Genomic DNA, 15719 nt, shown 5'->3' with positions numbered 1-15719 from the left:
CACTATCAATACAAATTAACGAGCTCCATCCCTAGTTAGAAGGGTCAGGGGCTGAAATCCCATTAAAGGGCACTTTTGGAAAAAAATAGCAAAAATAGCTGATCTACAAGCTGCAGTGCTACGCATTGAGAGCTTGTAGATCAGCTATTTTCAGGGAGCAACCCAGCACTCTTTAGCTAGTGGAGATGAGATGCAGGTGTACAACACATGGATTTCTAAATTAAATTTGTTCAACGCCAAAATTCGGTGTTCAAGTTCAGGAGACTTCGGGGGGAAAAAAGCAATTCTCCTGAACGCTGCCTTCCGCCATGGCATGGAAAGGAGAGGCATGTACATTTCTTTGGAGAGAGGGCAGTTGTTTTATAGACGGGTAAAAGGGCCTTTTGATGTCTATGTGTGCACGTCCCTGATCAGAGTTAAATGACCACTGAGGAGTTGCACAGGATGAGCAAATGTAAGGAAAAGTCTTGGATTATGAGGCGTATCCTATAATAGCGAAGGTGCAGCAGTCCAAAAAGCCGTTCCGAGCAGCAGAGAGGGAGGTCTACTTGGGGTAGACGGTGACCACGTCGTAGCCCAGCAGAGAGGGGTCTACTTGGGGTAGACGGTGACCACGTCGTAGCCCAGCAGAGAGGGGTCTACTTGGGGTAGACGGTGACCACGTCGTAGCCCTCCGGTGGAGTCATTCGCTCGCGTGCGTGCTTCTCACAGTATATCTGGTCCTCCACAAAGAAGTGGCCCTTTTGTTTGAGGTTGACCTCGCAGTCTGTGCAGGCGTAGCATTCAGGGTGACGGAACTTGTCTCGCAACTTGACGATCATCCCCCTGTTGGACAAATACATCACAGCACGGTTCATTCACGGTTTTTACATTTCAAAGTTCACGGACTGACCTCATGCTTCCTTCTATGCATGAGGAGTCCAAGCTGCTTCTTTTCACCTGACCGGCCGGACGTAGCGCGTGGAAGAAACACGTTATTCCGACCAGTTCCTTTCCCCTGGTCAGCATTGACAATGCATTTGACTTTGTGGAGGAATACACATAAGACATAGGCCATAGGGTATACCAGGGGTACTCAACTGGCGGACCACCTCTCTGCGGACCCTAGGCAAATTATAGGTCAGGCCAGGCCAGCCACAGTCAATTTCAATTCAATTCAGGCAGTGTTGCTGCAGCACAACTACATTGTGTGTCTTATGTTAATGGAGGGAAGAAGTTAATAATATAAATAACATCAGATGGTACATTTCTCATGTGAAATTGCTGCAAAGGCCCCCAAAATGTCCCCCAAGGGCCCCCAAAATTCTGGCGCGCGCTATGCCCTGCCAGGGCGTATAACTCCCGGCCTGATTTGGACGATGGACGCCGCGCATGGGACCGGACCTCGGTCTTATTCAAAAAGATATTTGTGGACCTTCATCATTTCTAGTTGAGGACCCCTGGCGTATACTTTTGCCACACTGTATTGCTGAACTCGCTTCAGAACAATGGGAACAATGTTTTCCGTTTAATTGAGGCTATAGGATATAGGCTATATAACTTCTGTTCACTGTTCAATCACTCTGTAGTCTACACACTGTAGAGTGTAGACTACACTGTAGACTCTAAGGCAGGGGTGAGCAATTATTTTTCCCAAGGGGCCAAATGAGAAACAGAAAATATTTTGGAGGGCCGGGCCAAAAGGCTGAACTTAATTATGCATAATATCAATTTTATTTCTATATAAATAGCAGTAAATGGCATTGTTTTGCAAAGCAATGGTAAACTAAATGTGAAACATTTGACTCAAATTATAGGCAGAGTGACTATTTTACATCATGATGATGTACAATAAGAGCACCCCTCACTTCACATGGGTGTGATTTTTTTTTACTTTCTACTCTTGCAGGCTTGAGACGTTTCCTTTCCCAGTTGAAAACTATGTTTTTGTTTAAGTTACAAGTCCTGTAAATACTAGCATTTTCTTTTAACAATGAGAACATTAGAGGTAGCTCTCTTAATAGTTCCATTCGGAGGACACTGGAGGTGCCACTGGAGGAGCTGCTTACTATCGCAACCATTAAACAACGACGTTCTGAAAACAATAATAAGCCAACCAGTAATGGTATTGTTGAGACTTGGCAGCCTGGCAGGCGCTGTATGTTGATGTGTGCACGTTCGTTCTGCCAGATTTACTTGGTGGTACAACGGTGTCGATCGACTCGTGTGCCGAAAAGAGACGATCCACAAGCTACGGCGCATCGCCCAAACGTTCTGAACTTCAGAAGCATGCCACATTCTGGGCGCAACACCGCCATACGGCAGCATCTTAAAACATCTTAACTTTATTGGCGAGGCGGGTTAAATAAAGCAATGAAGCATAATGGGATCTAACTTTTCCTCCTGCAAGGAAGTTTGGTAAGCATGCGCCTGCGCCTACCGTGTTGTGGAGCTGCATGCTTCATGGCTATTTGCATTCACTGTAGTCAACAATAAATCCAAAAAGCCGACATTTTCGCATATGAGGGGGGTGAAGGAAGAAAGACAGGTTCTCAATCACACGCAATTCATGTGCACAGTTGACGTGCATATTGTGAGAATGCATGGGCTTCAAAATAAAAGCGATGCGGTTTTAGTCCACCCATAAGGTAATTAGAAAGTATGTTTTATTTTCGGATTATCAAGTAATCTTTTACGGGCCGGTCAGAGTCAGCCGGCGGGCCGTATTTGGCCCGCGGGCCGTACAATGCCCAGGTCTGCTCTAAGGTGACATTCACACCAGAGAGCTTTTCTGCGATTAAAACGAATCCTGGAGGCTCATTCGAATCCTAATGCATATCAAAGAACCGCATTTTACTCTGAGGAAAAACGGGGGTTTCGCTTCGCTTCCAATCGCACTTGATTACGATTCGGTGCAGGTGTGAATGCAATTAAGCAAACATAATGTGGCGGGTGAGGAGCTGAACACAGTTGGAGACGGAGAAGGCATATTTTATGCAGCGCATGGAGGCATGGAGGCGCTGTGCCTCCATGCCCAAAAGTGCGTGGCTGCGTGCGTATAGTGAGAGCGAGAGAGCTGGGGGGGGGGAGGGGGGGTCCAGTCCCAGACGGCACGACACATGCACGTTATGAGTATAATGTTATCACCATAGATTTCACTGTGTAGGCTAGTTTATGAATGGAACACATTGATAAAGGTCCCCCCTGCTGCGTTTCCAACTGCTGCGGATGACAGTGTGAAGGCAAACCGCAGCAAATTAAATATGCAAGAATCCCAAAATCTCCGCCCATACGCATTGAGTCTACCGAAGTATAAGTCTAAATGTCATCATGCAGCTTCGTGCCAACTTAACACAATCATGTTTTCTTCATATTGCAGCCTTTTAAACTTGATTCACCAACGTTTTAACTTAGCAAACTTTAACATTAATGTTCTAACACTTCCTTGTAATTACAATAAAAACCTAGTGTCAGATTAATAACATTACAATTTTTTATTCTATTTCTTTAATGAATGTTTAATTTATGTTAACCATTTATGTAACTGGAAGTCATTGTATTAGTTCAATCATATATAAGGAGAAAGGAGAATATAGCTCACATACTGTATATGATATTTCCCAACACTAGAACTCTGTTCGCTCCACCAAAGGCAAAATAGGCATATTTTTCATAATAACTGCAGTCAATAGAAAGTAAATTTAAATTAAAGATGCATGCAATCCAGAACGTAAAACCATAAAACCTTGTTTTAAGGTTTGGAGGCAGTCTCTCAAATCAGCTATTAATTATCCTATAGTGACCGTTAGTCAGTAGGCCTTTATATGAATTAAAGTACAACTAAAGGTCTTTGCGTTTTTCAGATTTTTTTCCCCAAAAACCGCACCCAGTCTGTAAGGACCTTAAAGGTATATTCAGTGATTTCACTTAATTCAAATATCACTTATTTTTTTGTTTTGTTGTGATAATCCTCCCTACTACGTTTTTGATTCTCTATCCTGATTGGACGAAAGGCTGGGTCCCACAGCCCAAAACGAAACCTAAGGTTTTTTGCGTGAAATCACTGAATATACCTTTAAGACATAATGAATAAATATAAATGTTGACCGAGGAATTCATCATAACTAAATAAAAGTTAAGAACAAAATATTACAGACATAAAAGGTTTAGATAATAATAATAATGTGTTCCAAGTTCCAGATGATAAAGAGGCTGTGGTTTCTCTGCTCTGTCCTCCAGAGAGGCGTTCTGTAAGCATAATAGACAAGCCTTTGTGCCACAACGTTGTTTCAAAGGCACGCTTTAGCCTCCTCAAAACACCCTAAAGACATCCCTTAAGTCTTAACACCTCCTAAACAAAGACTTAACAACCCCTCAATTACATACTTATGGCAGGCATGCAGTCAGCCTGCCAACATCAGCCAATTACAGTGACAGAAACCCTATCCTGTGCCGTTCCCGGAAAGAATCAAATCAACCACAAGGTGGAGACAAAGCCCAAAAGGAAAGTACAATCTTTTTTTTTTTAACCCATTTAGGCATGACATCGAAATTTAAAAAATGTCTTCTAAATGCTGACAGTTATAATTATCAGTGGTGCTCAATATTTCATGTCATGGACCCCCAAAATTATATGTAATTGGCTGCCGACCCCCATCTGAAAATATGTTGTTCCAGGGACCCCCCCAGAAGCAAAGATTTGAGTTAAAAATGTTCGCTCTAAAAGAATATTCAATGATTTGCGCCACATTTTCACGATTAAAAAAAAATAGCAGATCTACATGCTCATAGCTTGTAGATCTGCTATTTTCATAAAAACACCAAAAGGGGGTTCCCGCCCAAATTGACTCTCATTAGGCCATAAAGCCATTTCAAATTAGTGTCCTATAGATATAAATTAGGGATGCACCGAAAGGGAAATTCTTGGCTGAAACCGAATACCAAATATAGTCAACAGTTGGCCGAAAACCGAATACCCGAATATGATGATTATATAATATATATATTTTTCCTACCATTGTTGTCATGGCCGTACCTTAAAGCTACCTGATTTATGGCGAAATAAATGGTTATGACAAAACTTAACTTAAATAATAATCACTATTATGGGTCCTAAAACATTTATTCTGCCGAATATTTTCTGCAGACGAATATTCGGTGCATCATTGGCATAATAGTCACTCATTTTCTTTGTATATTATACTTGTATTGTATATATTTTCAAGTGACCAATGACTCTTCCACACACTAGATATACAGATCACCAGTAAAACAAAGACTGAGAGATAGGGCTACTTACACAATCCCTGATCCACATTTGTCACATATGGGTAATTTATCTGCATTTCCCACTAATCCTCCAACTTTTGATGTGGGTGCCCTGACGCTCCTGAACCCCGACGGCTTCTCATTGTCACCTATAGAGATCACAGTGGAGACATACAAGCAGAGGTCACAGGGTCACCTACCGACAGGACAGTGGAGACAGACAGTACAAGCACAGACGCTCACATCACAGTGGAGACATACAAGCACAGACGCTCACATCACAGTGGAGACATACAAGCACAGACGCTCACATCACAGTGGAGACATACAAGCACAGACGCTCACATCACAGTGGAGACATACAAGCACAGACACTCACATCACAGTGGAGACATACAAGCACAGACGCTCACATCACAGTGGAGACATACAAGCACAGACACTCACATCACAGTGGAGACATACAAGCACAGACGCTTACATCACAGTGGAGACATACAAGCACAGACACTCACATCACAGTGGAGACATACAAGCACAGACGCTCACATCACAGTGGAGACATACAAGCACAGACGCTCACATCACAGTGGCGACATACAAGCACAGACGCTCACATCACAGTGGAGACATACAAGCACAGACGCTCACATCACAGTGGAGACATACAAGCACAGACGCTCACATCACAGTGGAGACATACAAGCACAGACGCTCACATCACAGTGGAGACATACAAGCACAGACGCTCACATCACAGTGGAGACATACAAGCACAGACGCTCACATCACAGTGGAGACATACAAGCACAGACGCTTACATCACAGTGGAGACATACAAGCACAGACGCTTACATCACAGTGGAGACATACAAGCACAGACGCTTACATCACAGTGGAAGACATACAAGCACAGACGCTTACATCACAGTGGAGACATACAAGCACAGACGCTCACATCACAGTGGAGACATACAAGCAGACGCTCACATCACAGTGGAGACATACAAGCAGACGCTCACATCACAGTGGAAGACATACAAGCAGACGCTCACATCACAGTGGAGACATACATGCAGACGCTCACATCACAGTGGAGACATACAAGCAGACGCTCACATCACAGTGGAGACATACAAGCAGACGCTCACATCACAGTGGAGACATACAAGCACAGACGCTCACATCACAGTGGAGACATACAAGCACAGACGCTCACATCACAGTGGAGACATACAAGCACAGACGCTCACATCACAGTGGAGACATACAAGCACAGACGCTCACATTTTTAGATCAATATGTTCTTGCCTACAACCTCTGATGTTCTACCCTCACACTTTCTCATTGTAACCCTTTCAGAACGGGAACCCCTATTGGTGTTTTATGCATTATGTTATACTTTAGCTATGGAAAAATAGCAGATCTACAAGCACAGAGTGCCGCGCTACAAGCTTGTAGTTCTGCTATTTTTGAAAAATCTTGAAAATGTGGCGCAAATCTTTGAACATATATTCTTTCAGAGCGAACGTTTTTAACTCAAATATTTGCTTCTGGGGGGGGGGGCGGGTGGTCCGTTACCGATTACGCAAAGAGAAACATCAAAACAGAGGGCGGGAAATATAATGTTATATCGTTATATCTTAACCACTGGAACCCTAGCGACCCTATTTTGGGCATGTCATGACAGGCAAACATTAGGCGAAAATATGCCTTTAAAAAGGTGGAGAGAGGGATGACATTCAGCAAATGGTTCCGGTCAGCCAGGAATGGAAACGGGGCTAAAGCATTTGCACCCTGGCATGAGGTATGCGCCCTAACCACTTGGCTCTCAGGGTGCTATTTTAAACAGAGATTTGGTGCAGACTAGAGGCAAAGACGTGAGGGGCCCAATGATAGACCCTGGGGGACCCCAGACAACAGGGTTTAAGTGACCTGAGACCAGATTCTACAAATGTCTTCTAAATCCTGACAGTTTTCTGAAAAACCTATGTTTCTATGTCATTGGTGCTCAACCTGTTTGATGTCAAGCCAAGGACCCCCAGATTTATCTGCATTTGGCGGTTTTAGGGACCCCCCCCCCAGAATTTATATTCAAAGGTTTGCGCCACATTTTCACGATTAAAAAAAAATAGCAGACCTACAAGCTCATAGCGCGGGCACTCGGTGCCACGCTATGAGCTTGCAGATCTTCTATATTTCAATAGCTAAAGTAGAACATAATGCTTGAAACACCAAAAGGGGTTCCCACCCAAAATGGGTTAAACTGACTGGTAGCACTAGCTGTGTATTCAGGGTCCCCCCCCAGGCTTATTATGGGGGAACCATTATGTGATGATATGTGGGATTCCTTCCTACCCGTCTCCAGAATCTCCTGAAGAACTTTGAAGGAGGCCGACTGTCGAGGAGGCTCGTCAGACTCCTGGTTCTCCTGCAGCATTTTGTACACCTCAGAGTCTTCTGTGACCGGCGGCCGTTTGCCGGGCTTTGATGGGTCTGGTCTAGACAGCAAGAGAGAGGATAAGCAGTCAAATCCTGTGTGTTAAACCTGTCTTATATGGATGATGTTTGTGACCGTGATCTGCTTTGCATATTGACTTAATTTGGAGTGCCTTTTCTATCTCATGTTGACCGCCTTACACTTGATTGAACCTGAATAACTGTCACCTGACTGGCCAACCTGCCTTGTCTGGATAATGTTTGTGACCATGATCTGCTATCTGCATGATCTGCTATATTGACTATATTGGAGTTTTTAATTTTTTATATATTGTTTTTATTGTTTTGTTGTGTTTTGAATGTTCTTTGGAGTTTGTGTTTTGTTGTTGTCACTCTGTTTTTATTTCTCAATTTACTTCTATATTTGTAAAAAAAAAAAAAAAAATGAATAAACAGAACATAAAAAAAATAAAGAAAAACATCCTGTGTGTTAATTTAAGTCTCAAAACACTTTCAGCATTAAGTCTCAAAACACTTTCAGCATTCAACTTGACTTAATGATATTGCTGTGTGTTTTAGGTTGACTATGTACACAACTATAGCAGACAACACTTTGGCGCCTGGACCTCTGCTGGTCCACCATTTGGGTGTCCTAACCATAATGAGAGTGTTGCGTTCCAGCATGCAGATCAGCTACTTTCGTCATTTGTAAATGACACTTTAACACAGAGCAGGCAGGGAGCAGAGGGGGGGGGGCACTAACAGATCTCAGCAGATCCACATTGGTACGTAATACAACTTGAGGACGCACGCACAGACGCTTGTCCGCGGCGTGCACAGATAGACACTAGGGGGTGCTAGAGCCCTTTTCCCTGTGGACAAATGTGTCCCTTTTGAAAAAAAACCATACTGCACAGTATGTGAACCATGGTGACATTAATCAATTCTTGATAAAAAAAAAAGCTTCTAATAGATTTATGCCACAAAATCTATAAATCTCACACTATTAAGGCAACCGGCCCGGTTCCACGTGCTGCACAAGGTGCCCTTTTTTCACTTGAGCAACTGCCCCTCTAAATGTCTGTGCACGCCACTGTTGAAGCGACGGAGCTGCAGAGAAAATTAAAGTTATTATGAGGATCGGCTCGGTGCAGTTTGGTCCCCCCTCTGCGTGGTGCCCTACGCACAGTGCGTATGCCTAGCGGCGGCACTGCTTGGCGCAAACAGTAACCAATTCTAATATATTCATTTACCCATTCTGAACAGGCACCCATTTTGGTGTCAGCATCATGTTATGCTTTAGCTATTGAAAAATAGCAGATCTACAAGCTCATATCGCGCCACCGAGTGGCGCGATACGAGCTTGTAGGTCTGCTATTTTTTGAAAAATCGAAGAACGACTGACATTTTTAGAATCTGAGCTCAGGTCAGAATGGGTTCATCAGACCAGTGTGTGTCCAGTGGAAAACTCGTATGAATCTGATCTCAGGTCAGAATGGGTTAAAATTAACATACTAGATAAATGGAGTTGACGTGTTTACTGAAAATATAGTTAAGTCTAAGAGAATGCTCCACGTATTCACTGGTTGAGAAAAGGATTGTGGGCCCAAATGAACTCACACATTGCTGGGTTCAGTAGCAGCAGCAGCAGCAGAAGCAGCATCGGCGATGGATTTCACATCGTCCACCGCCGAGTTGAAGTTCTGGATGTTCTCCGAGGAGTAGAGACCCGCAGGGTTGTTGTACTGATTGGTCACTACGGTGGACCCAGAACCAAAGGCAGCGAATGGCAGAGCGCTCCGGTTGTGAGCCGAGCCAATGGGTTTCATCTCCTGTCAATTACACGTTCAATTGTGTTAACAGAGCTATTTTTTTCCTTTTTTTCCTTTAAAGCAAAAGACAAGAGACTTGCAAAACATGCAACACACTCGTGTCAAAAGAAGTTAATGCAAGTTATGCAACGGTACAGACAGAAGCTTTCAGACAAAGCCTTTTTTTCACAGCCAATGGGACTCAATGTTTAGCAGTGGTTTTCAACCAGTGGTCCGGGGACCACCAGTGGTCCTTGAGGGGGTTCCATGTGGTCCCCAGCTAAATGATGAAGAGTTGCTAACCAAATGGACCCTTATAGTGTAAAATGAAACCAAATTTGGTTTAGTTTCATTTTACACTCTCAAGAGTTACATTATTGTATTGGAATGTGCATTACTTAAGTTAATTTACAGGAAGTCTACACAATTAGAGAATGTAGAAGAATTGTTATTTTGATAAAACGTTTGCCAAAATCATGGAATTGTAGACAAAACCTTATCCAACGACAACAAAAGGTTTTTAGGTTGGGTCTGAGAGGCTAAATGTCATCAAATGGTGGTCCGTGGCTCAAATGCCGAATACATAATGGGCCTTAATGTGAAATAGGTTGAAAACCACTGGTTTGGAGGATAAATAAATGGTCTAGTGAAACCACACAACTTCTGCTATGTTACGGATGCACGAAGCAGTGCAGCTTGTGGTCTTTAGAAAAGGTGATCATTGTATCATTTATTTATATGGCCTCAATTTAAAAACATGGATTCAGCCTTGGACTTAAAGCTAGTAATATGGACCTCAAATTATACACAAGGCATGTGCCTGGCATCTGATCAAAGTAGTGAACACATAAATACCTCCAAACCTAGCTCATGCCTTCAGTGGGAAGAACGCGGAAATGCCTCCAAATATAGCTCATGCTTCAAGCATCCAACATTTATCTGTTAGAATAACACCACTCTGCTCACTATAGTAGCTACTGACTGGAGCTACTGTGGATAAGACATGTTTTCTTTACTAAAAGTAGGTAAAGTACAGCACTGACATGGACAGTGAAAGGACATCCAGGTGACAATTAAGGAAACAGACAAGTGCTTGAAACAGTGAGTATGTGTGAGCAACAAAAAAAAAGCACTACTATAGTGAGCTGTGAGAAAGCAGTCACACACCACACGTTTCCTACATGAATTCACACTTTGGCCTCTATTTTCCGCTCAGCAGGCACTAGGCAGGAACTGAGTCTTGCGTCAGAGCTTGGCTGATAAAGTGCCGTCTCCTAGGAACTGGCCTGTTGGGAAGTAAACAATGACTTCATCGTCGGGTACAGTCGTAGTATAAAACCACCAAGCCTTTGTTGGCTTTGTGGGAACGTGCAGGCTTCCAGAAACTGCATGGCTTATTGGCTACCTGGGCACATGACTTCCATGTTGACTCTCTATAAATGACAGAGCTCAAGTCATTTTTTAAAGACTAATGGCAGCCTCACGACATCTTTCATGTGGAGTCAGAAGACACACCTGTGGCTCTGTTGCAAGATTCATCTTGTAAGGATTGGACTTCCCTTCCTCGGATGAAAGCGGCGACCACAGTTTAGTCTCCGATCTGAAAGAAAAGAAGAGAGCACACAGAATGCTTCAAGATGTGTAATGGATATGCTAGTATCATCTTGGAAAAGCATTTGACTGTGCTATAAATCACGTTCGATACTTTCAGAGTTAATGGGGAGGCATAAATTTGTCCTGATTTACCATTTTTTCAGAGATTTAAATTCAATGTGGTTGAAATTATTCGCTCACTGTGCAACTATTTAGGAGCAACTGTGCTCTCAAGTGATGGTATCATCAAATGCAAATGTTAACTTGTATTAGACCTCATTTTTGACATACATAGTTCTTTGTAAGTGTCTATTTTGGTGAAGGGATGAGGCCCTACTTTTGAATGCAACATACAGTAGTTCTTAAGTGTCTATTTTGGTTCCTCTAATTTCACCCCGAGTAGGCTGTACTTTTTCCTCCTAATTTCACGGGGGAAAAAAGTCCCAATCCAAACAAACAAAAAAATGTCTGCTTCACTTATATATATATATTCAAACATGCTTGAGATCACAATATGGAATAGCATTACAGTGTGCCATATACACATCGTTAATTGGAACGTGAAGTAAAACCAAGGATAGTCTCGCCTTCCCAAAACATGAACGAACAAAACCACATCACTCCCTCGCTCAACAGCTGTAGTGTCCTATGACTCAGTCCTCTCTTCAGACCTGAGGGCGTGCAGATCATCAGACAGGAGGAGCACGCCAACATCCTTACCTGTCTATAGAGAGGACCATTTCCTCCAAGCAGCCCTTGATCTTGTTCTGTGCTTGCAGGTGTGTCATGAAGCCGGTGGACTCTCCATCAATAGCCAAGATGGCGTCTCCGATGCACATGTCGGCCTGTGCAGCTTTGCTGCCAGGGGAGACCTAGAGAGGATGCAATAACATAATGCATGTCATAATAAATAGTCATCGGATTCAGCATCAGTTAAATGCAAGCCAACGGAAATTAAATCTGTGTCCATGCGACAGATTTTGTCATTAGTTTGTTTTCTCTTTTAGAGGGGCGCTAGGTCCTCCTATGTCTGTGTGTACCACTGATGATTTGATTGGCTGAGCACGGATGATGATCACTTCACACAAGTGTGATTTTTTAAGGTCATAGTGCTACCAGTAGGTGGTTGAGTTTATTTATGGATAACATGGATGGGCATGCCAAACCTTTTTTTTTTTTTTTTTTTTGCTTCATTTATTAAAAGTATGTCCCAAAGGGTAATCAATTCATTTCAAAATAGCAGTTCTGGCTGAACCGTGCAGTCGGTTTTCGCGAAACTCTGCAACATGGTAGAGGGCCATGCCAAACGGTGATGATGCAAAGCTCACGACCATTGGCCAAAGGGTGGCGCTATAGCACTGAATTGAAAATGCAAACTTCAACCACGCATAGCTCATGAACCATTTGGCGTCTCCTCAAAGTAACGTGTTCTTATTTTTTTGATGATCACGCGCCATTTTTAATTATATGAAACAGTTAAAATCTCCCCCCGGGATCTTTGATCAAAAATGAACGAAGATTTCTACAACTTTGGACCTATACGGACAAATACAATTGGAAGTACATTTTCTTTAAGTGAAATAATGAAGGTTTTATGAGCCAATGAAAATCGCTGTTTTGTGAAAACTCTTCTTCTGCCCATAATACATATACATGCAGCTTATGAAAGTTTCGTTTACAGCAGGGGTACTCAACTGGCGGACCGCGGTCCACGACCGGACCGCGGACCACCTCTCTGCGGACCCTAGGCCAATTAAAAATATTTTTGCATCAGGTCAGGCCAGCAAAAAAAAATCTCTCCTAAGCTCAGGCCAGGCCAGCCACAGTCAATTTCAATTAAATTCAGGCAGTGTTGCTGCAGCACAACTACATTGTGTGTCTTATGTTAATGGAGGGAAGAATTTAATAATATAAATAACATCAGATGGTACATTTCTCATGTGAAATTGCTGCAAAGGCCCCCAAAATGTCCCCCAAGGGCCCCCAAAATGCTCGCGCGCAGTGTGGCCTGCCAGGGCGTATAACTCCCGGCATGATTTGGAGTTCCACTCCGGGCCTGCACTCTGAACCCCATTATTGGTTGGTTGGAAGGGGATCTGATTTGTATAAGCTTGGCTTGACCATACTAAACGGGCATAGAGCCCCGCTCTCCGATGGACGCCGCGCATGGGACCGGACCTCGGTCTTATTCAAAAACATATTTGTGGACCTTCATCATTTCTAGTTGAGGACCCCTGGTTTACAGTATGGTACAGGGTCATGCCAAATAGCACTGAAACCAGTCTTACTCCAATTGGCCAAAGGCAGGCACTATAGCATTTTTTTAAATGAAACCTTTGAACAGGCATAACTCATGCCTCATTTGGCCAAATTTCATGGCACTTGTTTCCACATGTTCCTTCACTCATGGGGAACACATCTGTCACTTTGACAAGTAAGATCCGCCCTCAGATATTCCTCCATTTTGAGCAGTATGAAAAACTCTTGTACAATTATCTGAAATCCCAGTTGAAGAGAAGTTTGTTAGTGAAACATGAACAGAGAACACACTGTGTGTCTCCAAAACCAGGAGACAAAAAAAAAACACAAAACACTGAATGATTTTGCCGTTTATAATAAAATAACTGATTGTGTCTGGCCAATGGACCACAAGTTTATGGGTTCAAATCCAGGCACCGCCAACTCAGCGTATGAGTCTTCAAGAACCCATATAGTGTACAAGAAACAAAGTACAGGGTAAAAGGTGCATCTATATAGTTCAGCAGCGCAACGCAGAATTGTGAGTAAAGTAACTTGTGCATAAAGTGCATCATTGCTTTCAAGTATTATAGGATATGATGTCAAGGTGCACTACTAAGACTTTTAGACTCTAGTCTATACAGTCTACATGGTCACAGGTTTGGTTGTCAAGTAAACATTTTTTATGGTTGTACTTAAAGGATGGAAATGACAGAGAATCTCTTACTGTCAGAGGTTTAGGTCATTCTGTGTCTGTGGCTGAGCCACCAGGCAGCCCGGGGGCATGCAGAAGTGGCAACACTTAAAAGAGGTGTATTTGAGTCAGTGGTATGTATGGGCTGAGACCTGTCTGTCTCAAGAAGACACAATCTATGATAAAAGCTTGGAGCTAGTATGAGGCTCCAGAATGGTGCTGTGGAATCCCTAATCACTTTTCCATGGGTGGAGTAGACCGACCGACCGAGTGACCATGCACTGAAACAACATTTACAACTAGGTCTGTAGGAAGCAGACAGACATGGAGGAATGACAAAGTACATACTGTCTATCTTCAACCATTATCTGCTGCTTTACAGTTTTATAGTATAGTACAGTTCTGCACTGTAACCATTATCTGCTGCTTACAGTGCAGAACTGTACTATAAAACTGTAAAACGTGTAAAGCTAGCTGTACAATGTTGCAATGGAGGACACGACTTCACAGAATGATAGCCTTCTGTAAACCCCAAAACAGATACATTAAGAAAACACAACACCCAAATGAAGCTGCCTGTAGCACTCACACACATACATGACAGGGACATGCAGTAATGTGCCTCAATTTCACCTATATCTGTATTTGCTTTGGCCAAGCAGAACATAACAGATAAAGGTGTACACATGCACCTTAATGGGACAATGGATAAAGATGTACACACCTTACTGGACTACTAAAAGTAATAAAACTGGGGGTGTGCCTTTGAATAGGATAGATCAATGTCTATTTGGAGAACTATAATGAAGAATGTTATCAAAAATGTTATCAGCCATATCACACACACACACACACACACACACACACACACACACACACACACACACACACACACACATCCCTCTGGGTTTGGTCAATTTACATGAGGTCAGCACGTAGCTTACTGCAACACATTTTTCCACTTAGTGAAAGTTTGTGAAGTGTGAACGTTTGTAAAAGTGCAGTAGTGAAAGTTTATGAAGTGAGAAAAGGAAACGGCAGATCATGTAAGTAACGTAACGCACAGCGCTAAAACAACAGAATAATGAGAAGATTATTATTTATTTATTTATTTTACAAAGAAACGACTTAACATTCAACACTTACCCGCGAGATAGTCAGCGGTTGCTCGAAGTCCTTTCCGCCGACCAGTCGGAACCCCCAAGGTCCAGGACCCTTCATGACTACACGGACAGGCATGGTGGTATTTATAACGGTACTGAAACAATGCAAGACGTCGTAGAAGAATGGATCTTTCTCAGTATAAATTCGTGTTGTGTGTGGAGTGGAGTCTAGATCCGATATTATACTTCCTACAACAGACAGAGATGTGTGACATGAGCTGGTTCGGATCTGTGTGTGAATAAGGGGAGGGGAGGGAGGGATAGAGGGAGGCGGGGCGGTTCCAACTTTAGTGGTTAAAAGTTGGACGAATAGTTTTTCAGAACCCGCAGATAAGCAGTGTTGTTTTTGGCAGCAAATTTCTATTTTAGTTTTAGTCATAGTCTTTTGAATAGTTTTAATTTAGTTTTAGTCACATTTTAGTCACCTGGAATGTGTTGGTGTTAGTCTAGTTTTAGTCGACTAAATGTCATGAGATTTTAGTCGACTAAAATGACTAAAATGTATTTTTGCGGGCCTTGTTGCCGTCATAATTA

General features: G+C 42.8%; 1 protein-coding gene across 1 annotated transcript; it reads right to left on the bottom strand.

Annotated features, from left to right (window-relative positions):
• Positions 1-638: 638 nt before the first annotated feature.
• Positions 639-15361, bottom strand: pdlim1 (PDZ and LIM domain 1 (elfin); the record flags this gene model as incomplete). The annotated part of the gene is made up of 7 exons (XM_083775370.1): positions 15169-15361; positions 11811-11962; positions 11013-11097; positions 9307-9518; positions 7606-7748; positions 5279-5396; positions 639-825 (listed from the first exon to the last, which is right to left on the bottom strand). Exons 1-7 carry the CDS (start codon positions 15259-15261, stop codon positions 639-641), a joined length of 990 nt encoding a protein of 329 aa, XP_083631496.1. The 5' UTR covers positions 15262-15361.
• Positions 15362-15719: the final 358 nt, after the last annotated feature.

Source organism: Protomyctophum parallelum (assembly GCF_964188405.1).
Source record: "Protomyctophum parallelum genome assembly, chromosome: 10".
NCBI classification, from domain to species: Eukaryota; Metazoa; Chordata; class Actinopteri; order Myctophiformes; family Myctophidae; genus Protomyctophum; species Protomyctophum parallelum.
This window is presented reverse-complemented; position numbering and strand designations above follow the sequence as displayed.